Genomic DNA, 27,524 nt, shown 5'->3' with positions numbered 1-27,524 from the left:
GTGGCGGGGAACAAAGTCCCCTCATAACCCAGGGGTGGGGGTAGGAGCCTGTGTCTCACTGGACCTGACCTCCTTTAAAAAAAAGATTCACCCACAACTTTTTAAAGACTTTACTCATGACAACAGAATACAGGAAACTCCTCTTGCTACAGTGGCAGCCCTGGGAAATGCAGAGCACGCCCTGAGCTCCCCGGGCCCCATGTGCCAGCTCCGGCTCAGGCACCAACACCGGTGTCCACTCTTAAACAGCACCCATTTCAGGTCTGGTTGGACTTTGTGGGGATCCGGAACACCTGAGTCGGAGGAACTTGCAGTTCCGAGTTTATCTGGAAAAGAGCGAGTGAAGGTCGTTACCTTTTCCCAGGGTCCTCCTTCCTCGTGACCTCTGCGGTCAGGTGCACACGGCGGTGCTCCCACAGGCCTCTGAATCTCTTCATGCGTTTCCTCTCCAGGTGCTTCCAGATGTCGGGAAAGCCCACATCTGCCTCCCTTCAGAAGACACGTTGCAGGGCTTCTTGCTCGGCTTCTACTCCAGCCAGCTAACCTCTGGAAATGTCTTTAACCTTCTACTCTGACCCATCCTCTTAAATTCTCTCCCCCTCTTCACCTGTCCTCCCATCCCCAGTCTACCCTGCTCCTCCCCAACCCCTTCTGCAGTAGCATTGATGGAAAGGTGGACCACATGGTCACGTAATGTCTGAATCCTTGTCACAGGCCACAAGGTCATCATGACATCCAAGCTTACCACATCCTCAGTCCAGGTATAGCCTGGGGCCTGAGACCACACAGGGCCACACAGCCCCAGTGCCTGAGTTTGCGGCTGGCCTCAGTCACCTCTCACATGCACAGCTGATGGCAGAGGAACTATGCTCAGCCCAATGTCAGGACTTTCTTGGTCCATGACTTCAGCACTGTGTGAAGGACACCCCACCAGCAACTAATTGTGTTATGAACTGAAGGGAGCAGAGACAGTGAGATTCCTCTTCTTGTCAGGCCATGTTCCCCAACTATCGCTGGAGTAGGCACCAGTGGGGGCCAGAGAATCTCCGCCCTAGTTGGAGCCTCCTCTGTCCATGTCACATCCCAGGCCAGATAACCTGGCTGGCAGAGCGGGGAGAGCACATGCTCTTGGCAAGCAGTCTCCAGGCTTTGATCCCCCTTTTTGTGTCAGCAAGCTGTGACACATCACTGGCCCCACACTGCTTCTGAGAGTGGTCCAGCGAGCAGCTGGTGCCCAGAACCACGGGCATCTCGGGAACCATGACAACCCGCATCTCAAAGCTCACTTGCCTCTTATGAGGGACTGGATCCTCATTTCCTACTATCAGCCCCAGTGCCCCCGCACCTCTGCCCCACTCCAGCCTCCTGCCCAACCCCCCACCCCCCGCCGAGGGTCCCATCGCCCACCTTGGAGTCTAGGTACTGCTGCAGCAGTAGCTGGAGCTCCGTGTTCTGCTGCTCCAGCGCATTGTTTTCGAGCAGCAGCTCGGCCCTCTGGGTCAGGACGAGGCTTTGGGCAGAAAAATTGGTGAGATGCCACGGTTCCCCCCTCCTCTAGCAGGGATCTCTGTTTCTGTTCTGGCTAGAGATGGAAGAGGGCCCCAGAAGCCGCACCCAGCAGAGCAGCCCTCCTGCCTGAAACGAGCCAGGCGAGAGGGAACAGAACAGGAGAGCAGGGCCAGAGGGCCAGAGGGCCAGAGGGCCAGTCACCAGCACTGCACACCCCCCAACAGGAGTTGCCAAAGGCAGCTCCTCCCCAGGAATTCATGGGCAGGGAGGCGGCAAATGTGGCCGCTCCAGCGGGATCCTTCCCCACTGCCTGCCCCGCTCCCTCCTCCTGGGCCATGACACACACGCACTGGTACTTCTCCAAGGCTGCGTAGAGACCGTCCCAGAGGTTCTGCGTGGGTTGAGGGATAACCGTGGCCAGGGCCTTCCAGTACTCGGAGTCCTTGGAGTTATCTCGCTCATCCTTCAGCAGCTTCACTGGGGCCCGAGAGTCCCTGAAGGTCAAGGGCACAGGTGCCATCAAGTCCACCTGGCACCACCCAAGCCCCCAAACACCGCCAGTCACAGTGCCTGTCCCTCACAGACGTACTGCTTTGCTACCTGTCACCTTCCCACTCAGTCACACAAGCCTATCGGATTAGGGGAGGCTCTGGGAAAGGATATACGCTTTTCCTCACTGGTCCTGGGTCTCAGTGCCAGGGCACCACTGCAGTTTCTCCACCCTTTTCCCTCAATCATTAGACCTCACTGGCTTTAGAGCTCAGTACTATGCCCATTTCTCTCACAAATGCATCCAACCAGCTCTCGATATTTGTCATGCAAGTCTAATCACAGCTCCCCCACTGCTTAAGGTCCACTTCTGGCTCCAGTCCACTGAAAGAAGAAGACCAAGATCTTGGGCACATAGCAGGCTTTCCTAGATCTGAGCTGGCTCTCCCACCCACCGGCCCACTAGCCAGGCCCTGGCACTAGAGCCATACCTCCGTTACTATTCTTGACCACACCAGGCCTTTCCCCATGCTGTGACATCCTGAAATGCCCTTCCCTCCACTTTATCCACCTAGGAAAACCCAGTTCCAGTGCCACCCCCTCCCGAAGCTCTCCCCCACATGCCAAATGGAATTGACCACTTCCTCCTCTAAGCAACGTGACGCCTGCACACGACTGGACCATTGTTCTGATCACAGGTGTTATTCCCTCGGGGCCTACACATAGCCAACTCCAAAAAATGAACGGATGAATGAACAACGGATGGACTTCTCCACCCCGTTCTTTCATTATAATGTCCGCTGATCCCTTAGCGTCCTTTCAGACACCCTTCCTCACTCCCCCGGGTTCTTGCTCAGCAGCTTCTTCTCCACTTCTCCATCTGCTTGGCCCCTCTTTCCATCCAGCTCCCCCAGTTCTCAGGCAAGGCCTCTGCGCCACATCCCACCTGGGCTTCTTCAGGCCCTTGACAAAGGCCTCCAGGATCTTAAGGACATCATTGGGGTGGATGAGCCTGGGAGAAGAGGGGGCCCCCTCTTCAGCAGAGCTTTCTGGCTCCCCTTCCGCAAGGCTTTCTGGCGCCCTTTCCACAAGGCTTTCTGGCTCCCCTTCCACAAGGCTTTCTGCCTCCCCTTCCACAAGGCTTTCTGGCTCTCCTTCCACACGACTTTCCTCTTCTTCTCCCTTGATTTCTAGCTGCTCTGCTGGCTCCAATGCTGGCACCGGGCTCATTTGCTCCTGCAGGGGGTGACAGATTCCAGGGGTTGATCTGAAGAAAGGTACCAGAGGCAACCATGGGTTGGGCGTTTATACAAGCATGAGTGTATAAAGAACAGACAGGAAGTGGCCGTGGCTGGGTGGCTCAGTTGGTTAGAGAGTCATCCGATAGGCCAAGGTTGTAGGTTCAATCCCCAGCCACGGCACTCACCTGAAGCAACCAATAAATGTTTAAATAAGTAGAACCAAAAATTGATGCTTCTCTCTCTAAAAATAATTTTAAAAATTTAAAGACAGACGGGGAAAAAAGAGAAAATTTTATAGGAAGTTATAGAAGTTACAGAAAAGATCAAAGGAAGACATTTACACAAGAAAAGAAATAGTGAGGAGAGAGAGTGAAAAAGAAGGGGAATGGGCCAGGGAGAGGCACGTGCGGGCTTGGAAACAATGATAATGCTCTATTTCTAAATCTGGGCTGACAGGGGCTATTTTATAGGCATTCATAAAGCTTATGTGATATATACCTCCCTTCGACTCATAATACAAAATAAATTTTATTCTAATTTTTAAATTTCAAAATGTCTTCTTCCTGCTCTTGTCTCTTAGTTCCTGCAATTCACTCCCCACAAACCAATGTTGTCAGTTTACGTATCCTTGCAAAGACATATTATATCCACACAAGACACACGTTTCCATCCCATTTTTACATCAATGATACTATCCAACACGCATAATTCTGCACTTTACTTTTTTAACATACCAATAAAGCTTAGTGATCCTAGCAAATAAATACACAAAGAACTGTTCCTTCTTTTTTACAGTTGCACAGTAATACATGGTGTAGATGCACCATGTATTATTTAATCAAGTCCTTAATGGTAGGAATTTAGGTGGTCTCCAGTCTTCTGCCATTTCAAACAAAGCTGCAATGAACACGCTACAATAAGCACATTTCAAGTGCTTGTGCATGTGTATACCTTAGGAAAGGAATTGCAGGGTAAGGCATATACAGTTTTATAACTCATGCTGCCAAACTGCCCCCCATGGAGACTGCAACAAGTTACACTCCCACTAGCAACTTGTGAGTGTGCCTGTTTCCCACACCGGAGCCATCACTGGGTTCTCAAACTCACACATCTTTGCCAACCTGACAGGCGAAGGTAAATCTGAGCAGTTTAATTTGCATTTCTCTTACTACAAAAAGCCCCATTACCCTTTTACATGTTTAAGAGTTAATTCTGTTGCCTCTTCTAGGAGCTGTTTGTTCAGATCCCTTGTCTGTTCCATTGAGTAGTTGGTTTTTTCTTATTGGTTTATGGGAATTCTTTATATATTAAGGAAATTATCCCTTAACTGTCATGAGTCAAAAATATTTTTTCCCAGCTGTCATGTGTATCTTAACTTTACTTATAGTGATTTTTGTCCTACAGAATTTTTTTAATATAGTCAAATGTATCTTTCTCCACCCCCCTCCACTGTGCAACCCGCGTCAGTGCCTGCAGCCTACCAGCAGAGGCCAGGCAATAGTACAAGGCCACATTCTGCTCTGGCATGGGGCACTATGAGTTTTTCTTCTTTATAGCTTCTGGCTTTTGTCCACACAACCAACTCTTTTTGGAAGCATATCAGGATACTTACACTGGAGCTAGCAATACTAAAAACATCCTTTTAAATTCAACTTTTTAATTTTTAAATTCAAGTTTTTAATGTTCAAATTAAAATCTTATATTTTTATCATGATGATTTCCTCAGAATAGTCCATTACAATCAAGGTAGGCATTATAAATGGGCTCAGCTTTGCAGGAAAGTGTTATAGATCAAATATTGATAACTTGGTGGGCCCAGACCTCACCTGGGCCTGGCTTTGAGGGAAGACCTCAGTAGGAGAACACCCTCTCATCCCCAGCCATTCTTTCCTTTGCAAATAGAAAAGGCAATAATAATAAAGGAAATGCTAACTTACCTCTCCCTGCCATAAAACCCTCATGTTTCTCTAGAAATATTATCCAGTGCTAGCAGTGCCTCCTGGGGGCTTCCAGGAGAATTTAAAGTGCTCTCTTTTCGACTGCCCTTTGCCTCACCTGGCTGGAGAGGAGATGATGAGCCCGGTATTTGAGGAAGAAGTTCACCAGCTTATATAAGTCATCCTCACTTTCAAGTCCAAGGGCCTGAGGAAAAGACAGAATGACTCCTCAGACACCACATCGGGAGCCACCTGCCATGGGGTTGATAGGTCCTCAGCCCCTGAGAGCAAGAGGCTTGGCCTGCTCCCCTCAGGATCCCTGGCCCAGACTGGAGGCCACTCAACATGGGACAGCGCAGGGAACTGGGGACGCTGGAATCAGAACAGAGAGGAGACTGCTCCATGTAGGCCTGATGGGAACTAGAGTGCTAAGGGGGCTGTGGGGGGATCTGCAGCCTGGGAGCTGGGCCCCAAGAGAGCAGCCTGCAGAGGCAGGGCCAGGGGTGGGAGACACCTAATGCCTGAGACCGACTGAGAGAAGGGAGCGAGGGGACGGTGAGCCCAGGAAGGCCCTGGGAGACCCACATCGACTCCCAGGGCTAAGGCAACATTGGAAACACCTAGGAGGCTGCCTTGGAATGAGGCCCCCACCTGCTCCCATGTCCCCTCGGCCCAGTGGGACTCACTGAGAATATGGCGTCCAACTTCAGCAGGTAGCACTCGGTCTTCTCCAGGGGAAGGAGAAGACTCAGCAGCTTGTTCTCTATGAGGAAACCCTGGGGAGAAGGGAGACGGCATCCCCAGTCAGAGACAGCTTTCAGGGGCAAGTCCCGGGGTCTGCAGCCTCCTCTGCGACCAGCCAGGGGTGACTCCTCAGAGCAGAAGCCCAGGGACGAGGCTGGGCCGCGGGTTCCCCAGAGCAGGGCCTGCTTGGGATGCCTTGGAGCCCTTCCCAGGGGCAAAGCCAATCCTCACCACGGGCGTAATTCCCCCACCTCAGTAGGGTGCAGACTCGCCTCACCCACAAGTCCCTGGGTAAAAACCTGAGTTGCCCACAGCAGTCCAGACCTGGCCCAGTCACAGATTCCCACCTACCCAATGTCACTTCGCCGAAATGCTAGTCCCCAATAGCTACAGAGCACAGCAGCAGGCACCAAAAGGTTGGAAGCAGGCAGTGGGAAGGTGGCCCCTGGCAGCGAGCCTGCGGTAGAGGGGGAGCACCTGCCAGCTGCCTCCTTCAGGGCCAGGAACTGGCCTCCGTGCCGAAGAAAATGGTCCCAACTGTCCCCAGGGGGTTGGAGGCTGCTGATCCTTGCTCTGCCTCTTCTATCATCTCAAAACTGTAAAATCTAAATAAGCACCCATCAAGTAACCACCCACCCTCCAGCTGAACCAGCTCCGAGGCAGCCCTCTCCCTAAGTCTAGCGGGCTCTGCTAATATGCAATGCAGACAGCCAACGCCTAATACACCCAGAATAATTGCCAACGGAGCTCCGAGAGAAAAAGGCCGTGCAGTTGGAGCCACATTACTTGGCAGGCGGGTTCAGGGAGGTAGCACTGGTGCCCCTTCCCTTGCAGAATGAGCATTTTGTTTCATTAGCAGGGGGCTGTTGCCAGCCTGGACTACGCCTGGCTGACCTGCTAAGGGAGAACCCATTCGCCCCTGAGCCAGCTCTGAGGCCGGACTGCCTGTGACCATCCCCCAGTAATACTCCTGAGGGCCAGTCCACTCCTGCCTCCGGGCCACCTCTGGCCCCGCCAGAGTCTTCAGAAGAGTACACGAGAAACAAGAGCAGGAAGTCGGCAGGGCCACCCGCCAGCAGCCCCCCAGCAGCCCCTCACCGACTCGTCACACAGGAGCGTTAGGATCTTCCTGGTCGTGGTCGCAGAAACCTGCCCCGGCAGGTCCAGGTAAGACTCTGGTTCTGAGTCGGTCCCTTCCAGCCCCTCTTCTTCTGCAGATGGGCGTAGAGAGAAGGGGAAAAGGGAAAGAAGATCATTCCTTGGCCTGGTTGACTTTGAAATACAGTCAAATGTCTTCCCTTGAGAAAACTCACCTCCTAAAAAGCCCCTTTAGGCTCTGTCAAGAGCATAGGATTATTTTATCTATAAAACATACGAAGCCTAGAAGCAATGAGCAATCCGAAACAATGAGCGCTCCAGCACCCAGGCTGTGGTTTCAAAATACCGTTCCCTATGGAAAAGATCCAGACCTCCCTGGAGAAACGGCTGCTTCCAAACTTGAAGCAGGAAAAGTACAATGTGAGCCTGGAACCTCTGGTCATTCTGGAAAGCCAAGAAGCTGTCAAAGACTACCAGGGTTGTGTCTAAAGGACCCAGAAAACAGCATGAGGAGACTCCTGTTGGCCAAAGGTGGGACAATTCGAGCATCAGTAAGGATAGTAATTGCAGTCAACCAAAACATATCAAATTTGTTTAAATCCATGTGCTTACCATGGTGCTTTTTGAATGTATACAAACATCAGTGGTGACCTAAGGAAGACGCTAGAGACCCAACCCATTTATTCTGCAAACTGGTAAATGAAGAAAGAATAAGCATCTATCCTGCTTTTCCTGTACAAACTGTATCTCAGAGTAATGAACAGCTGGCAGGGGGAAGATTCCCTTTTCAGGAGTGTTCCAGCTGTTATGATAACATATTATAAGTGATGCCCTTATAACATTTAGAATATCACCATCTTGCAATCCCTGATGCAGTCCATGGGTCTTGCACAATGATTATTAATGGTTGCTAACATCACAAAAGGAGAGACAACCTCACCTTAGTTCATCCCCATGGAGGTACACAGCAGTGTACTTAGCAAAAGGAAATTAAACCCGAGTCTGATATCAAGCTTCTAGATCTAACTTCCAGTTGATAATACAGGGGAAAGCGTACAGCTATAAATTAGAGACTTAAAAGCTATGTCAACCAATTGTACCCTACAGACCTTTTAGCTATGAGACCTCTTCCCCTTCTCTAGACTGCAGTTTCCTTATCTGTGAAATGAATGGGTGGACCTGATGTTCTCAGAGCCCTAAGACTGTGACTCTGTTCTAGTCACCTGTTTGCATCAGCACTTCTTCCAATACTTCTGTGGCTGACTTCTGCAGCTGCTGCTGAGATATAGGCCCCACGTTCTTCAGGAACCAGAAGTCAGGTGCCGTCCAGGGGAGCCCCAGGTGGTGGGTATGGATGATCCTGTCTACATCAAAGGCTCTGCTTATCAGATCCTTCGCCTCCTCTTCATTCATCAGCCAAATCTCCCGAAACTTCTGCTCATCAATAAGAGCAAAATGCCTGCGAAGGAGAGTTACTGAGCATGGTCAGCTGACCCCAGGGCCTGGCGAGGGTCCTTCAATTGGTAGGAGAGTGAGAACTGAGACAGAACTGTGGTAAATCCCAGGCCTGGCCCAATCCCTGGGCCACCAACCCTCACCTGTGACAGGCTGAAAGCCATCCCAGGACGTCTCAAGAAAAGGTAGGTGACATGCAAGTAAAGAAACAAGGAAGACAGCACAAAGAACTTAGGGCCTGGTCCAGCTCCCCCCAAAATCTGCTGATATCAAAGTCTAATGAAATCACAGCCACCACCAGCTCCACCCCTGCGACCTCTGTTCTAGGACCCAGTTCCCTAACGTACCTCATGGCTTTCTGCAGCTCCTTGAATTGTATCACAAGGCGTTTATAGTCCGAGGTTAGTGACTGGTTCTCCTCCTGATACTGCTTGGTCTGCTTGGCATATTTTGATCTCAAATTGTTAAGTATATCATGCAGGCTGGGTTGAAGAGGAAAGAAAAGTTAGGGCTGCTGAATAGAAGGTGTAATGTTCCTTTCATTTACTTCGCTCAGTTCTACAGAGCCCAGGAACCAACCTGTGGAAGGGCAGAACACCCTCCCGCATATTCCCAAACACAGCTCCAGCTGGGATCAGGGAAAGGCAGGCAACAGGAGGTCATGGGATCGTCCAGAACAAAACTCACTTAAAATAGTCCAGAAGCCCAAACCCACCAAGAGGCCATGTCCTAAGCAAGAGTGTGACTGAATCTTCCTCAACACACCATTTGTCAGTGTCCCTCTCTAGTACCAACCTCACATATTTAAATCATCTCTCTCAACTTCTGGCCTTCTGAAATGAGGCAGATAGAAAGGGAAAAATTAAAACTGCACATCACAAGCCTAGGATATATGAGTCCTCCATTCTCAAAGAGCTGATACTGGTAACAGGTCCAATAACTCATTCATTCACTCATTCATTCACCCACTCATTCACTTATTCATTTATCAGGCATGAAGGGTCTCTTTCGTGCCAGAGATATGTTCCAACACAAAAATGAGTAAAATGATCTCAGTCCAGTAAGACACAAAGACAAACATTAACGACAGTACAGTGTGAGAAATGCTATAGGAGAGCTATACCAGGGGCCGGGGGAGGGGAGTGCTGACAGGTTCCATCACAGTGACAGCTACAACCTGGCCATTGCACTGTGAATGCAGGCATGCCACCGCTCCCCGCCTCGCTGCTAACAGGAGCCCTGTGCATGGAAACTTGTCCCATGAAATATGCATAGCAGGCAGAGCTTTGAGACCCAGGACCATGCTTCAGACTTCAAACTACTGAGGTGTCTTATGTCAGTGCCCCATTTACACAGGAATAGAGAGGTTGAAGGCTGACATAGAAGAAGGTTGAAAATTCTAAAAATAAAAATTTCCCTCTTAAGTATTATTCTGATATAACCAGAAGGTTCCTAAAACAAAACACTGATCATTCCTTTTTTAATCCTCAATAATATGTGAAAATGAGTTAACTTAGTCTCTGAAAAAAGATATACCTAATTCACTTTCCTAACTATAGCATTCTAGACTTTCCATACATAGGTGTCAAAAAAAAAATTTTTAAGTAGCCATCCAAAGTGTTTTTTTCCAACATCATTTAGTAAAGGAGTTTCTTTACACCATCTAATTATAGAAGCTAATGGAACAAAGATAGACTGCAGTGGCATCCTGGATTCTGAGCAAGGTAGCAAGAAAGGAGTGGGCAGGAGGGGACGGCTGCAGGGGGAAGCTCAACAAAGGTCAAGTCCCCAGTGCCTGGCTGGGAAGGGGGGTGAGGAGGGTGATGGGAGACCTGGGAGGGTCAGCAAGGCTGGTTCCAGAAACTGTGCACTGGAAATGACAGTGACTCTCCAAGGGGAAATGTCTGTTGGCAGTTCCAGGTAGAGCACGAAGGGGAGGGGGGATTGGGAACATGAAGTTGGTCGTCATCAACAAAGAGGGGATCTTCAAAGCCATGAGACTGATGTTCAGGGCAATGAAATAAAAAGGGGAGATAAAATGCTTTCTTATCAGACAAGAAAAAGCAGAACCACCCAAGGAAACAAATTAGGAATAAATTGAGAAAAGCAAAGCAAATCTTTTAAAGTCATGAAAACCAAAGAAATTTCCTGAGATTCAGTATCCAACAATACCAGGACGAGGCCTGAGGGAAAGCCACAGTGCGGGCTGGAATGGCATCATTGGTGCCCTACAGAGAGAAGAGCCTGTCCAATTATGGGGTCAGAGGTCAAATTATAAATGCTGGGGGTGGAAGGTAAGCGATGAGGAAGGGAAAACGGCCGTAGAAGCAAGAAGAGAAAAAAGTGTGCTCACAGAGGCGCAGCAGGCTCAGTGGAAGGATTTTTCAAGATAAAGGAAGCCGTGTAAGTTTGGAGTCAGATGGAAGAGCCAGTGAGGACAGGATGGTGGGGATGCTGCAGCTCCTGGTTCTGCCCCGTGGATCAAACCCAAGCTCGGCCTCCCCCGCCCCCCGCACCAGGCCCCTTCTCCCCCACGCAACCTCTCCATGGAACACTTGACTTGCCCATCCCTCCCTCTGTGCCCTCGGACTGCCACATCCCCACATCCCCACATCCTGGCTCACTTCTTGCTGTAGGCTCTTTCTAGGAGGAAGTGGGAGAGCGCAGAACCAGTTGAATGTATTATCTTTCCTAAAAAAAAAACCCTTCTTTGAATAAGAATCAGTTATATTTTTGACAGCTTGCGCTCCCACAAAAGGGAAGCACATGCGCCCACCCATTCTCAGCGCGCAGGGGCCCAGAAGGAAGGTGCGAGAGCCAGCTCACCGGTTCATCTTCCTCTTCTGCTGGGACTTAATCACTGTGCTTTCTTCGTCTCTCTTTTTCAGCACCTGGAAGTTGTACTCTAACTTCTCCTGGTTTAGCTGATATGTTGCTTTCATTTGCTGGAGCTGTTGCTCAAGAATCTAAAGTTAAAGTTAAAAAAGATATCACCACTTGGCCCTGCTTTAGTTTGTTACGCCTGAGGGTCCCTGGTAGTACATTCTGGAGTCATATCAGAGGAACCTTAAGGACAAGTGTCCCACCTGAACCCTTAGGAAATGTATCATTAGAGGCAAGTTAAAGGCCAACCAGAAAATATATAAATCATTCAACTGCAAGCTATCCCCATGGTCCGCTGCTCCAGACCCTTCAGAGATCTGAGCAGCCCCACTAGAAATACCGTGAAAGTTAATGCTGCCACGGAAGCCTGCAGACCACGCTCATTATAAAGAACAGACACAACCATCCTTCCTTTTGGGGTTTCCATTCGCTGTATTCATGCATTCAGCAAGTATTTATTGAGTGCCTAGTATAGTATGTCAGACATTTTACTAGGTGCTGCTGGGAAAACGCTGGTGAAAAAGGCACAGTCCTGCCCTGTCCAGGAGAGAGACAGATGACAAGCACTGGTGGTAAGAAGTAGGAGAGGGGTAAGCACAGGCTGGCATGGGACCAATGAGAGGAGCACCCCCAAGCCAGGGCAGGCACCCCTGAAAAGATGGCGTCAGCCTGAGACCCAGAGAATAGGTAGGAGTCACTCGGGCGGCCACCTGAGAAGAGAAAGTTCTAGAGAGAGGTGCTCTGGGGAAACCCCGAGCTCTTTAGGACTGAGGTATGAGGCAGGGGCTGGTCAGAAACGAGGCTGACAGGCCAGCAGGGCCTGGCCACGCTGGGCACTGAGCGCTTCATCCTGAAGGCGACGGAGGCCGCTGAGGACGGGAAGCAGAAGAGTGGAGTGACGGGTCCACGCGGGGGAAGGTCATTCTCACAGCCGGCGAGAAAACAGATCAGAGGGGCAAAGCTGGAGGCCGGGCAGGCAGACGGCTGGCTCATGCCCCTCCTGAGCGAAACGAGGAGCGAGAACGCAAGTGAGTGTGCTCAGGCCTCGATAAAGCAGCGACATGTGACATGTTCTTTCAAGCCTCCTTCCCATCTCCCTCCGGAGGCCGCAGACCTTTGCCAAGGAAAGCACAGAGGAAGCGATGCCAGGCAGCTGTCACCACCCCGTGAGTCATCCTCCGGGGGCACTGTGGGGGCAAAGGCGCTGCACACACGTTATCAGAGGGTGAGTCACTTCCACCGTCCCCGTGGAATCCGGTGATTCCCCACTTTGTCACTGAAGGAATTAGTCCACAGCGCCCTTAACTCTCCCAGATATGGGGCAGGGACGTGAACGTCCCCTTCAGAACAGGAGCCTGCAATATCTACTCTCTAACAGGTGGCCAGCGGTCACTGGGATGACAACCAATTGTGCCTCTCAGATTCTCCACTTGTTCAGCCAACTTTTTAATTCCATTTATTAGTTATATGGTTTTCTTTGTAAAAACTTGTGGAACTAATATTTGCTCATTGTAGAAAATGCAGAAAGTACAATGAAGAAAAAGAAGACGTAGGAGAAGGGGGAGGGAAAACTACCTATAATTCCACTCCCCAAAGGCAGCTCTGTTAACACTGACATGTGCCCTTCCAGTGTCCTTTACATAGTTAAGGTCAAACTATAACTACAACTTTATATCTTGTCTTCCTCTCTTAATATTACAACATAAGAATTTCCACATTAGTAAAGTTTTATTAACATAATTTTAATGGTGCATAATACTTTTGTAAAATGATTTACCATATATGAAGTATGTATGGTTACTCAACATACAGTTTACCATTTCCCTACAGTCGTACATTTATATTGCTTTGGTAATTTTCAATATTAACATAATTCTGGGGACAACTGTATATAAAACTTTTGGGGTATTTTTTTATTTCCTTAGATTCTCTGAAGTGAAATTACTAGGTCAAAGGCTCTCAATAAATGGCTTTCCAAAGGGCAATTTATGGTTGACACTCCCACTGGCCATGTGTACACATGCCCACTTCCCCACACCCTGCCTGCACTGAGCATTGCACAGGACAGGCTATGAGGTTCTAAGTGCAGGCCCAGCCCTTGGGCGGGGGTGCTTGGGGTGCGGTAGGGAGCTGCACCTGACTCTTCCTAAGCATGATTAAATTTAATTTTGAAAATTGCTGACTTGAACAACACCCCGAAAGGCCTATGGAGGATGCTAGCAGTGCAGCCTCTTTTCAAGTGCAATAATCCTGGCTGGTCCTAGGCTGAGCAGTTCTCAGCCCTGGACCCCTCTAGGGATGGCCAAGTGTCTACCAAGGAAAGGGACTCAGAGCAGCTCTTCCTGCAAAGTCACAACAATTTATGTCCTCATGTTCCAAATGAAATCAGCCTGACAGCCCTGGGCACTGGGGAGGTCATTGGCCTATGAGCTGGCACAGCACAAAGTCCAATAGAAAAGCTCCGTGTTGGATGGTGACAATCAGAAAGTATGAACATTCATAGAAGAGGAGGGTCTCCAGGGCTGCTCTGGATTTGGAAGGACAATGAGGGGGGTTCTTGTCTTCCCTCTGATCATCAGGAGCCCTGAGACCCAGAGAGCCTGGATGTCTGCTCTCAGGATGTCCAGGGACCTCCTCCTCTGCGTAGCTTTGCAATAACTCTTATCACTAAGATGGCATTTCCCAAACTTCCCTAACCACAGAACAGTTTTTATATTCATAACGCAGTGAGAACTTGAATTATAAATGCAAGCTCTACTGTGAACTTCCATGTAAATGCCATTCTTCAAGGTAGATTGTACATAACAATGACTGTGTAAATGGACCCTATTTCCTACATATTGAAAGGAAAAAATACATCACTGGCCTCACTTTTTTGGTTAGTTTTGTGAAAACATTGCTAGTATCTCACTTCGCTGAACACAATTTAGAAAATTCTGAACTAAAGTAATTAGGTCGTGTCTTTTCCTTTGTGACCTGAAAGAACTTAAATCTGTGCTGCTTTTCTAGGCAAATGATAATAATAATCACCTGTCACTGACTGTTTTAATTTACATGGCTTTGCTCATGCGTGCTGTTGAATATTTATTAGCGATTTTATTTCCTCCTGTGGAACACGTTGGCTCCTGCTCTTTGCTAGAGCACGTTCTTCGAGGACAGGCGCCTAGAGGCACTAGCGATGTGCCGGGCACCTCTACTGACCATCTCTACAGGCCGCAGGTCAGCCACTCCTTCATCTTAGCTCTGCCCCAGGACAGCCTCTTGAGTTCATGACATCACTGGCGGTACTGTCACTGAACTTACAGAATTAATCAGTCTTGTGCCTCTTACAGTGGAGTCTGCATCAGGCAATTACATGAATCACACTACTCATTACTGGTTTGCAACACCTAAGCTCACCATGATTCTATTGCTAATTATCTCAGGTTTTAGTCTCAATGTACAGCCGTTCCTGGTCGTCACACACTGAATGTAGCTTTATGTTTTAAAATAATGATTAATTATGTTAAATGTCTCCACTTATTTTTTCAATTATCCAAAGGTATTTTGCAAAGTTGTACTTTATGTTGTGATTAATATTCTGGTATTAAGGGTGACAGCGCCTAAAGTTGAACTAAACCATTTTACAAGTTCAAATGAGCACTTCAGGCCCTTAAAAAACAAACAAGCAAAAACATGTAGCCATTTACTTCCTGCATTGAGAACTAAGTTTTCCTAGCAATTTTATTTAGGGGTGGGCGGAGGTGGTAAAATTCCCCTGAGCAGTGTTTCTCGGCTTCTCGCTGCTCATTCACAATGTGACACGACTGGCAGTAAGCACTGGAAAAGGATGCACTTTTTTTTTTTTTTTACTTCTTTTATTTTACCCATCAAACCAAATATATGTATATTGGATCCTTTCTATTTTTGTAATTTACAAAAAATTTAGTTCTGTATTTCAGAACTGATTCAATGCTACGAATTAGTTAGGAAGAGCAAATTTGACATTGAGCTGCATGCCACATCTCCCTGGCAAAAATCGACGCTGCTTGACTTTAATGTCCAGTGAAAGTGCAGCTAAGAGGCACTGTGATGAAGTCCGATCTACTAAAATATTGCCCACACTGCAATACGGGAAGTCCCTGATCTGATTGTATTTTCCCAGTTAAAGGGATAACGCAGTAGAGTGCACTCTTGGTTTCCATTCTAACCCAGGAAAATCTGTTTTGCAGAGGAACCGCACACACTTTCCCCTCTGAATATTTCCGTCAGCCTGCCTCCCGCATGCCCACACTCCAGCATGAGTCCTTCCAGAGAGGGGCAGCCAGGACAACCAGCTCTCCCAGGCTCGCTGCCCCTCTGTCCCCTCACCTCCTTAGTCTTACCTTACCTTCAAACTCCCATAACCTCACCATGTCCCAGAATTTTTTCGTTTTGTTCAAGCATTTGAAAATTAGATTAAGAACATGAGGTTCCACTCCTACAACTCAACAGCAAAAAAATAAATTACCCAATTAGAAAATGGGCAAAGGACCTGAATAGACATTTCTCCAAGAAGACATACAGGTATATGTCCAACAGGTATATGAAACAGTGTTCAACATGGCTAAGCATCAGGGAAACTAAAAGCAAAACTACAATGTGTTACCACCTCACACCTGGAAGGATGGCTATTATCAAAAAACAAAGGACAAGTGTTGGCAAGGATATAGAGAAAAGAGGACCCTTGTACACTGCTGGTAAGAATGAAAATTGGTGCAGCCACTATGGAAACAATATGGAGGCTCCTCAAAAAAATTAAAAATAGAATTATTATTTGATCCAGCTGTCCCAATTCTGGGTAGGCATCCGCAGGAACTGAAATCTGGATCTTGAAGAGGTATCTGCACTCCCATGTTCATTGTAGCAATATTCACAAGAGCCAAGATATGGAAACAACCTAAATGTGCAGCTGTCGGCTAATGGATAAAGAAAGTGTGCCACATACATACAATGGAATATTCTTCAGTCTTTAAAAAGAAGGAGTTCCTGCCATTTGCAACAATACAGATGGACCTGGAGGATGTTATGCTAAGTGAAACAAGCCAGACACAGAAAGATCTATGTGATCTCACTTATATGTGGGATCTAAAATGGTCAAACTCACCCAGCTGGCATGGCTCAGTGGTTGAGCATCAACCTAGGATCCAGGAGATCACAGTTCGATTCCCGGTCAGGGCACATGCCCCAGTTGCAAGCTAGATCCCCAGCAGGAGGTGTGCAGGAGACAGCCGATCAATGACTCTCATCATTGATGTTTCTATCCCTCTCTCCCTCTCCCATCCTCTCTCTGAAATCAATAAAAATATATTTTATAAACATAAATAAATAAATAAATAAATAAATAAATAAATAAATAAATAAAACAAAATGGTCAAACTTATAAAAGCAGAGAGTAGAATTTGCTACCGGGGCTGCCAGGGGCCAGGGGTGGAAGAAATGGGGAGGCACTGGTCAAGGGTACAAAGTTTCGCTTACACAGAATGAGTAAGTTCCGGGGATTTACTGTACAACAGGGGGCCCGTGATTAACAACATCATATTGTATACTTAAAATTTTGCTAAGAGGGTAGATCTTATATTAAGTGCTCTTACCACAAAAGAAAAAAACAAAACAACAACAAAAAAGAACACAACGTTCCATTATTTCACTGTTTGAGGTCAATGGTGTATAGTTTTGTCACATAAATTATCATATTACCAAGATAACTCCAGAAAGTTTAACAATAGCCATTTTCATTAAAAGTGTAATGTATGCAGCCCACACAAGTAGTACCGCTCTATTACAGACTCTACTGTTCTTTGTCAGTAACTCTCCTTTCCATGACATTCATACGAGAAAGGCCAAGGAAATTTTTCAAGAGCAGTAAAAATATTTGTAGTCTAATGGGACTTTTTATTTCACCTCTTTATGTAAAATGACGAGAGGAGTGAGAACGAAAACTCTCCCAAAGGCTATGTGGAAGAGCTTTAATCTAACATGCTTCTCTAGGTAGAGACTGAAATGAATGAACCGAGCTTGAGTATTATGATGAAATTGTAATGCATCTGAACGTAATTAGAGCTGTGTACTTTTTTTTAACTGATGTTGAAACACAGAATCCTAGACTTGGAAAGAACTTTAGAAACTAGAAAGTCTACCCTCCTCCCACTGCAGGAATCCTTCGGCACTGCAGACAGACACCATCATTCAGCCTGTGAGTACGTTATGGGATAAAGGACTCTGTGTTTTGAGGAATAATCCTTTCTACTTCGGGCAGTTCTAACTAGTAAAAGGTTCTTTGACGGTGAGTCAGAATCTGCCCTACAGCCATGTCCAACCACCAGTGAGGGGCTGTTTGGAATTATTGCAAAGGTGCAGGCTATCGAGCCGGCAGAACTGGGTTTGGATCCAGCGCTGATCATTTACCTGATAAGTATCCTTGTGTTTGAGCCTCAGTTTGCTGGCATAGAAAACGCTATTAGTGATTTCTCCCTTTCACGGTAGTGTGAGGATGAGAGAAACTGCCTCAAGGGCCTGGAATGCGTTAGACACTCATTGGATGGTGGCTGTCCCAGTTTCACCCTCTGACACAGCTAACTTGCTTTAGGGACACTTTCCCTCTGCTCAGCTAGAGTGCACAATTCTCTCAACAATTCCTCGTGGGTCCTGGTTTCGAGACCCCTTTAGGCATCTTGGCAGTTCTCCCCTAGTTATTGGAGAAAGCATTTCCCCACGTACGTCTTGTACATGAGCTCCTTCAGATACGGCCATTTAAAAGAAGGCAGATCATCAATAAGTATCTGCTGAATGGACCAACCCCGGAATGTCACCGGGAGACACCGAGGGGGAAGGCTCCCGGTGCTCTCCGGCTGCTGCGGCTGAGGAGCGAGTCCCACCTGCACATCCTGCTCCAGCTTGATCTTGATCATGTTGTATTCTTCAATGTCCCATGTCCTCTGCTTGTTCAGCTGCTTCTCATAGTCCTCGGCTTTCCTGAGACGGTTCATAAGATACTCCAGCTGAAGGCACAGGAAGACAAGGGGAGGTCGGGCCCTATCCCTGTCCCAACTCAGTCCTTCAGGTGGCCTGACAAGTGTGACACAGGGGAAGTCTGAAAGTGTCATGACTCTCCAGGGAGTCTGTCAGGGCTCAGGAGCCCCTGTGCCCCAAGGCTTTGCATTGCTTAATGGGGTCCTTACTCCTGAAACTCCAGGAGGAACGTTGCACTAGGAAATTAAGCACACGGGATGTAACATACAGCATAGGGAACAGAATCAGTAATGTAATAACTAATGCATGGTGCCAGGGAGTACCAGACTTATCGGGGCAATCACTTCGTAAAGTATATAAATGTCTAATCGCTGTGTTGTGCACATGACACTAATATAATATCATGTCAACTGTAACTGAAAAATAAACTGGGAAAAAAGAAATTAAACACAGACCCTGCAGTCAGATGCTTGTATTTCTATAAAAAAAAAAAAGTATCCACTGAATCTTGGTAAAGTTATTTCTTTGTTCTTTATGTCTCTGAAATAAATTGATAACCCTATACCCTTTAAAATATGTCTTAGAGCACTTTCTTGGGCCACGAAAATATCCATGGCTGAGGCAGATCCCCAGGAAACAAAGGAGAAAGTGACAGGAGCATGGAAACCACAGTGAGCTGCCAAGGCGGCACCCACCACGAGCGGGGGGAACGGCCCTCAGCAAGACTGCACTGATGAACTACGAAGAACAGTACTGAACATCTGCATGGTGATCTTCCCCAAGATACAAACGGCCAGCTTGTTCAGTCACAGTAGAAATCACCCAGACTCCAAGGACCCACGCTGACATACCCACCCTCTCCCTACCCCCACCCCCACCCCCACCGTACCTCTTTGGCGTTGTGAGCCTGCAGGGCCCGCTCCCATTTCTTCTTATTACTGGTCAGGAGTTCCTGTCGCTCCACCTCAAATGCTTTCTACAACCAGGAAGGAAAAGGGCTCTTGTGTCTGTTCTGATTAGGCAGGTCCCACAGTATCAAACAGCCCATAGCCAACAGTCAAGTGCCCTGTCACCAACCACACCAAGTCAAATCCAAATGCAGACATGCCAGGGGTTACGTAGCCAATGACTGCGGAAGGAGCTGCATGGAAATTAGTGTTATGAAGCGTATACTTCACACAAGCTGAGAGAGGAAATGTGCCAACTGTTCTGTGGCTTAATCAATATCTGAGGCAGGCAGCTAGAGGAAGGCCAATGCCCTTGTTGGCAGTCGCAGGGCAAACCCTGGCATGTAGCTCAGCCATGACTAGGATTGTCATATTGCTGGGCTGGGGTCCCCAGAAGCAAAGGCAGCATGGAGCTCAGGAGGTGTGGGCCCGGGATGCAGAAATGGGTCTCTAATAATCCAGAGAGAGAGGTGCCCCTGCTCCTGGCGCGCTCTCATTTTGGAAAGATCTCAGTCTCAATTTCAATTAAGTATCTCATTCAAATGCCAAGTGCTGATTCCTGAGTCCCGTTTGCCATGCCCCTTTCCCATCCCTCATCCGTGACTATCATAAATAAGTCAGGCAAATCACGGTTATACAGCTCTAATCTCCCTCCTCCGCTCCTCTTACCCTTGCCCACTTCTGTTTTCTTCCCGAGCACTTATCACCGCCTGTCAAATTACCCACTTAGCAGCGTGTCTGCTGGCTGTCTAGCTGTCTCCCATAGGAGCACAAGCTTCCCCAAGGCCCTCGTTTTGTTCATGGCTGTATGCCCAGCCCTGGTACAGTGCCTGGCAATAACAGACACTTGATGAATGTTTGTTGAGTGAGTGAATAAACCAGCGACCCCCAGAGCAGGAACAGGAAGCAGCGGACCAGGACACTGGGGCCACCCTGCCTCCACCCCGCCTCCACCACCCCCCACCCCCCACCCCCCGGCAGAAAGCAGGCCCCTCACACCGGCACCTCGATGTGGTTGAGCTCCTGGCGGAAGGTTTTCATTACGCTCTTCACCTGTTCCTCCATTCTCTCCAGGAGCAGGCAGATGTCATCAGACTGTTTCTTCAAATCCTTCACGTACTGGTCGTCCTTTGTTTTTAACTCCTAGAGGAGAGCATGTCCAAGGTCGGACACACATGAGACGGAAGCACTCGCCCCTGGACCCCTCTCAGCACAGATGATGTCAGCACAGATGTGACAGCTGAGAATTACAGCTGGTCAAGGAGACGGGTTTCATGGGAGTCTGAGGAGGCCAGGAGGAGGCCCAGGGGAGGCCCGGGAGGAGGCCGGGGCAGACAGTGCAGAGCAGGCTCAGCACAGGGCACAGCTCTGAAGGGGCAGCCCAGGATCAGAGCGCCCATCCCTGCTTGCTGCGATGTCCCTGCGACTCCCAGAAAGCCCGGCTGTGCCAGCTGAGCAATTGCTGTCCAGGCTCCAACAGGGGAGCATACCCACTGCAGACTAAGTTCCATTCCTCAGCTACACACATAAAATCTGAAATTTGCGATGAAAGTACCGGTTTCTATTAGAAGCCAATCATTCTAAACTCACTACGGAGCGTTTTCTTTGGTGAAAGGCTGATTGCCTGAGCTGCGCAGCATTCTGAGGCCTGCAGCGAGGCCTCCACATTATTCCATTCAGGAGACGCACACCAATAACCCCGCTGACGCCCCCACCCCGGCCGGGTCCCACCTGGCCGGCCTGGAATGGCGGGGCCTCTTGCCTGCTGCAACTCGTTGATCAGCTTGTTCTTGTCTTCTATCAGCCCAGCACAGTGCACCTGCTGGGTGTTGAGCATCTCCCACAGGTCCTGGGGAATTTTCTTCTGTTTGCCTTCCTCCCACTTGGAGGTGATTTCATCGAATTTGTCCTGGCTGGTCTTGACTTCGTTTTCCAGTTTTTCAAGCCTGCAGACACAAGCATGCAGGCCATGGGGGCGCAGCTTCCGAGGCTGCCTTCCCACAGAGCGGGCAGGGCCTCCGGAATCTATCAGGCAGGGCCCGGGGGCCAAGCGCCGCCTCCAGGTACAGCCACCCAAAACCAAACCCGACTCTGAGACGTCTCCTTCTAGTTTAATGCTTGGACCATAAGCAACTGAGAACAAAGAGACAAAGTGACACATAACCAAAACAGTAAAGCTATACACACGTGCATATGGACCGAGAGTGCTTCTGAGAGAGGTGGTGACACACGGTAGTTAAGTACCGTGTAACTCCAGTTACGCTGTGTAACTCCAGTACAGGGCCTAGGGTGTGTGCCAGAGCGGCCCCTGCACTTCTACAAGGCTGTCCCCAAACAAGTGTGCACACCCCCTCGACAGGAATCACAACTTAATCATCTTGTGATCCCCTTTCTTCTTCCACCTTCCAAACTAGGACACACAGTACCTCTTACATTTCAGTTAGATTTCTTCTTCTTCAAAAAAAAATGAGAAACAGCCATCAGGCCATCTTTTTAAAATCCACGTTTATCTTGTAACTCCGCCACTTAAATCCATCCATTTTTCCTCACTGGCTATCTCCTTGGCCTGGCACTCAGGCCTTTCACAGGCTGACCCTGCTGGGGTGATATCAGCCAACTCAGTTCCTGGCACAGCCCATGACGGACAGTGGGAAGTTACAAGAATAAAGTCACCAACTATCTGCTAATAAAGGTGGTAAAGTTGCCGGTGTGGAAACTACTTACGCTGAACAGCTAAAAATGCTGCTGTTAAAATCGTACCATGTATGAATGTGCTGAGCTGGGCTAGAATGGTCCAGCGGTTGCTCTTCTCATTGAATTGCAGACCGCTGGGCAGCCCGAGGCCTGGGAAGATGGGTGCGCGGGCCTCCCGCCCAGGACTGGGCTGAGCTGAAGGTCTGCCCTGGGTGCCCACGATCCGCCTCACCCTCTGTGCTGCAAACGTGGAGTCTCTGCTCTTCTTTAACACCCGCTACGTGGTCCATAACAGCAAGGGGTGTGTGGCACGGCCACTCTCTCGGGCAGCGCAGCGCACCTTCTCAGCCTCACCTCTCCCCATCCCCAAGGCCCTGCCTGAACCCCCCCACCATCGCTCCCGAGCACATCAAGCCACCTGTGCCCCTGCACGAGCTGTCCCCTCTGCCTAAAGGGCCGCTCCTCAAACTCCCACTCGTCCTTTACAGCGCAGCTCGGATGTCACTTCGCGTGGGGAGGTTCCTCTACAAGCTCTCCAGGGAGACTCAGAGGCCGCCTCATCTCTGTGTCCACAAATCCTTACACACAACCTTCATTTCAACACGAATCACGACCGGGTGGGTCCACGTCTACCTGGACTAGACATTAAACCAGAGGCTGTGCTCACCCCCCGCATCCACGCAGCTGGGCGCATTATCAGGACTGTAGTGCTTGAGAGAGGGAGGGGGAAGGGAGGAAAGCCAGGGGGAGGGAAGAAGGTCTGACCAGACTGTGAGACAAAGCCCCCTTCCAGCGACTGGGGAGAGCTGAGACACCCGAGGGGAGACCCACACGCCCACGGGCGCCGAGAGGGGCCCCTCACCTCTGGCGCTTCACTTCCTCCTCTTCAACCCTCCTGTGGATTTCTCTGATGTCTGTAGCCACCTGCACATTTGTCACCAACTCGGTGCCACAGAGCAGCAGTTTAACCAATTTCTGAAAGCAAAGAAGAGCTTACAATGTTAGAACACTTTATAAAGAATTTATATATTTATAAAATTTGTAAAACTGTTTACAGGGAACTATAAACTTATAACTTTAAAAGAATTTATAAAATGAGAAACACTCTGCACAGCTGTTGGTAACTCTTCTATCCACCCAAACAGGAATCAAAAGCTACCTTAAGACTTTTCTTTTTTGTTTTTCTTTTTGTCTTTTTAAAAAAATTTCTTATTTTTTTCTTTTCTTTCTACACTGGCATGTGCTCTAGGGACATACACTTTCCCCAGCAGACCTCCAAGTGGCAGCCACTGCCAGGGTCCTTTCTAAGACTCTCAGTTGGGGAGGGGAGGCAGACAATAGCAGTCATGCTCCCGTGTCCATTTCCCCTCTTCTTTTAGTAATCGAACACCCAAATTTTAGCTGGGCATTTGATCTCCAAAAATAGATATACCTCCCAAACTCCCTTGCAGCTAGAATGGCCTGAGCAATAGCACATAAGCAGAACAGGTATGTGCCACTTCTGAATTGTGCCTCGAAGGGAAATGGTGTTCCTTCTGTGGCCCCTATTTCCCCCTTCTCCCAGGCTGGAACGTGGTGCTAACGTACCATGTGGTGAGCAGATGAAGGGCACAAAGAGGTGAGGGCCCAACCTTGAGGGGCCCCCATATCAGCCCTGGAAATAAGCTTCTACCTTATTTAAACTAATGTCACGTGGGATCTTTTGTTACAGGGGTCCTAATACAGGACAGAACTGTAGTTGGCTGCACTGCCCTTTCCTTTAATGGGCTCAGGAATTTTGCTCTTGGTAACCCCCCCTTCTAATCCGTCTTTGTAAATTCCACACTCAGTATCCTCACTCCTGGCATTTTTGTGATGCCATAATTTCACCAAAAAGTTCAGGCAGCTGTAGGTTATGCCTAAGGTTTTCCACGTCTGTTCTGGAACTTACAAATTCTCCAACTCTCAAGTCATCTTGGAACCTAGGGCCTATAAACAACTTTATCCCAAGGAGTCATTGAAATGATCAGAGACTCTATTTCATCTCACTTAGTCTATAGAAATTTTGAAATGCAGTTTTCATGAATACAAAACAGATGAACTCGTGGGAAGGTTGGGACTTAGATGGTCTTAAAACCTGGGAAGGTAACCTGGAGACAGGAGGGGAGAAAAAAGAGAAGAAAAGAGGGAAGAAGAGGAGAGAAGATGGAGGGGAGGGGAGGGGAGGGGAGGGGAGGGGAGGGGAGGGGAGGGGAGGGGAGGGGAGGGGAGGGGAGGGGAGGGGAGGGGAGGGGAGGGGGGAGGGAGGGGAGGGGGGAGGGAGGGGGGAGGGGAGGGGGCTCGGATTCCAGATGGTGAACGGCACAAAGCAGAAAGAGCAGAGCCACTGGACTTGAGCAAGAGGATGGGCCCAGGCAAGCGAAAGGCCCACATTGGGTAACAATGGGAGGGAAGATTGGAAAGTTAAGATGGGAACAGACCACAAAAGCTCTTGAATGTCAGGCTAAATTATTTGGACTTTATAATGAATAGTGAATGCCCTTAAAAGTATAGGAGCAAAGAAGCGGCAGCACCAATGCGAGAAACTAGAATACGAAAGTTCGCTCCCAGAGAGCTCCCCAAATGGGAAAGATTTAAATTCGGTTCTGCCTAGAGACAGGAAACAGGATTTCTGTTGAGATCTCATCTCCGCTGAGTTTCTTCTAGTCTAAACACAAAAACCATGCCCTGGCACCCGGCTCTCTAGTCTCCCAGGACGGGCAGGCCCCACTGGCTCTCCGGTTCGTACCAGCCTGCTTTCCTCTTTCTGTTTATGGCTCTTGCTTTGATCTTCCTCACTCTCCTTCTTCCCATCTAAATAGTCTCCGAGCGCTTCCCTGTGGTGGAAAAGAACAGAGAAACTCAAGCCATTCCTGTACTTAAAGTCTACATTTGAATGTTCCCTGGGACTTTGTACCATATAAAAAATACTTCCCATATGGTTACAAATTTCGATATTAAAAAAGCACAATCATAAAGCACTAGAAGTAAATACAGGAGAGAGAATAAAAGATTGTAAGGTTTTACTTCCTAAAATTTTAAAATTTTATCCTTGAAAGTCAAGGGCTAAACTGGTAAAAGGTGTCTGACAAAAGTTCGCTTTCTATAAAATAGAAACGCCTCTGCCCTGGCTGGTGGCTCAGTTAGTTGGAGCGTCGTCTCCTGCTAAGGTTGCAGGTTCCATCCCTGGTCAGGGCACATGCAGGAGTCAAGCGATGAGTGCATGAATGGGTGGAACAGCAAACTGGTGTTTCTTTCTCTTTCTCTCTCCCTTCCTCTCTCTCTAAAATCAATTTTAAAATTTTTTAATAGTTTAAATATATATATAGAAAAACCTCTTTCAAATCAATACCAAAAAAGACCCCAAAGACAAAATACCATATAGAAAAATTGGCAAAGAATGTGAACAGGCAACTCACAAGAGAAACAAATGGCAAAGAGACATTTGAAAATATGTTCCACTTCACATATAACCAGAGAAATGAAACTGAAAACACTGTGAGTCATCGTTAACTCTATCAGACTAGAAAATATTTAAAAGGTTAACAATAATACATATTCACACTCACAGGGCGATGTTAACTCTCCCGATCTCTGTCAAAATATAGTCTGAATAGATCAGGACCACCTGGATATCCCACAGAACATCTCAGTGATTCATCACATCGGGGTTGGCAAACTATAGCCTGTGGGACAAATCTAACCTACCGGTTTTTGAATGACTCACAAGTGAAGAATAATTTTTACATTTTTAAATGCTTGGTTTTGTTATTGTTGTTGTTTTTAAAAAGATCAGGGTGAACAGGCAGAGCACAGAGGATTTTTAGGGCAGTGAAACCATTCTGTACAATACTGTAATGGTGGGTACATTTCATTATATAGTTGTCAAAATCCACAGGACACCAAGAGTTGATCACAATGTAAACTATGGACTTTGGCTGACAATGACGTCAATGAGGTTCATCATCTGTAACAAATGTACCGCTCAGGTTGGGGATGTTGACAGTGGAAGAGGTTATGGGGCAGGAGGTATATGGGAAAACTCTGTATTTTGCACTTGATTTTTCTGTAAACCTAAAACTGCTCTAAAAGAAATGAAGTTTATTAATTTAGGGGGAAATAAGATCAAAATATGAAGAAAATTTTATGACGCAAACATTACATGAAATTCACATTTCAGTGTTCATTAACTGAAGTTTTGTTGGAACACAGAACACCACTTTGGGCCCCTTGTGTCCAATGGCCAGCAGACAAGAAGGGAAGTCACCGCCTTGGTGGAGCAGCTGACCCTGACCAGCAGGATAAGGTACAGTGGTCAGGAATTCAGGGAATCACGCAGGTGCCTCTTCCTACCCTCTATGGCCGTCCACTGTGTCTGTGAATGGACTGGTGTGGCAACCCTGGCCTGAAAGGAATAAGGTTATTGGTCTCAGATACTCAGGAATGAGGGTGTCACACAGACAGACAAGCCACTGAGACCAGCAGAAGTGGCAGGCCGGCTGGGAGGGAAGGAGATCATGGATCATCTGCATTGCAGTGTATTGCCCACAGTGCTGGGTGCATCTGGCTCCCAATGAAAGCGTCGAAGGGATTATTATTTATGTTTTTGACTTTTCTAGTATGTTGAGTGTTTTACTATCCCATACTTTGCTTGAACTTTCTGGAAGAAATGTTTATCACATCAAGAAACAAGGCCCTCTGCCCTAGTCGGGTAGCTCAGTGGGTTAGAGCACGTCCAGATATGCCAAGGTTGTGGGTTCGATCCCTGGTCAAGACACATACAAGAATGGACCAATGAATGCGTGAACGGGTGGAACCACAGATGATGTTCTCCCCGCCTTCCTCTCCAAAATCAACCAATAATTATTATTTTTTTAATTTTAAAGGCCTCTCACACTTGGGGCACTCCAGCCCCTCACTGCAGGGGCCTCCTGCCCTGGCCGCACCCCGCCCCCCCCCATTGCCTCCGGGTCCCCCGAGGCGCTGGGCGGCCCGCCCCGCCCCGCTCACCGCCTCCGGGCGTCCAGGCGCGCGGCGATGCGGAGGCGCCGGGCCTGGATCCGCTCCTCCGAGTTATCCGAGTGGACCGAGGGCCCGAGGATCTGAGTGGCTAAGTGTTCCACGTCCTTCTCCTCCAGGGCCCCCAGGGGGCCCGACGGATTCATGGCGGGGACCTCCGCAGGCGGCGCCGGGGACTAGCGCGGGACCACCGCCGGTTGCTAACAACAGGCCGTTGCCAGGGTATTGGAGTGAGTGCGCGCGCAGCAGGCCCCGCCCACCGCCGCCGGCAGCGCGGGAGCCCAGCGCCCGCTCGACCCCCGCCTCCCGCAGCTCGGTGCCGCCCCGTCCGGCGCCCGCGGAGGCCCGGCCGCGTGGGCGCGGACCGGAGACTAAGCGCGGGGCCAAGGCGTGGCTCGTCGCTTAGGACGCGGGTGACGAATTCACGGTTCAGGCCCCATCAAGGACTGTTCCTCCAAATCAAGGTCAAGTGTTCCCGAGCGCCGCGGCGTCGGGCGCCG

General features: G+C 48.7%; 1 protein-coding gene across 1 annotated transcript; it reads right to left on the bottom strand.

Annotated features, from left to right (window-relative positions):
* Positions 1–133: 133 nt before the first annotated feature.
* On the bottom strand, positions 134–27,195 carry DRC1 (dynein regulatory complex subunit 1). Its single transcript, XM_087823820.1, has 17 exons — positions 27,016–27,195; positions 24,755–24,842; positions 22,850–22,962; positions 21,056–21,239; positions 20,299–20,436; positions 19,236–19,322; positions 18,253–18,375; positions 11,300–11,439; positions 8,821–8,955; positions 8,242–8,477; positions 7,019–7,131; positions 5,863–5,952; positions 5,295–5,381; positions 2,945–3,234; positions 1,860–2,003; positions 1,408–1,510; positions 134–326 (listed from the first exon to the last, which is right to left on the bottom strand). The coding sequence occupies exons 1-17, from the start codon at positions 27,168–27,170 to the stop codon at positions 258–260; spliced, it is 2,295 nt and encodes a 764-aa protein (XP_087679946.1). The 5' UTR covers positions 27,171–27,195; the 3' UTR covers positions 134–257.
* Positions 27,196–27,524: the final 329 nt, after the last annotated feature.

This window comes from Miniopterus natalensis, chromosome 13 (assembly GCF_054644295.1).
Source record: "Miniopterus natalensis isolate mMinNat1 chromosome 13, mMinNat1.hap1, whole genome shotgun sequence".
Lineage (NCBI taxonomy): Eukaryota > Metazoa > Chordata > Mammalia > Chiroptera > Miniopteridae > Miniopterus > Miniopterus natalensis.
Note: the sequence above shows the minus strand (reverse complement) of the source record. Positions and strands in the feature narration are given on the sequence as shown.

What these genes read in the sequence shown, in the direction of transcription:
- DRC1 (XM_087823820.1), bottom strand. Translation starts at nt 27,170, where the DNA reads ATGAATCCGTCGGGCCCCCTGGGGGCCCTGGAGGAGAAGGACGTGGAA. An exon ending in GAGGAAGTGAAGCGCCAGAG is followed by an intron (nt 21,240 to 22,849) that starts GTGAGGGGCCCC and finishes TTGTGTCTGCAG; the next exon opens with GCTTGAAAAACTGGAAAACG. An exon ending in AGGCTCACAACGCCAAAGAG is followed by an intron (nt 18,376 to 19,235) that starts GTACGGTGGGGG and finishes CTGTGCCTTCAG; the next exon opens with CTGGAGTATCTTATGAACCG.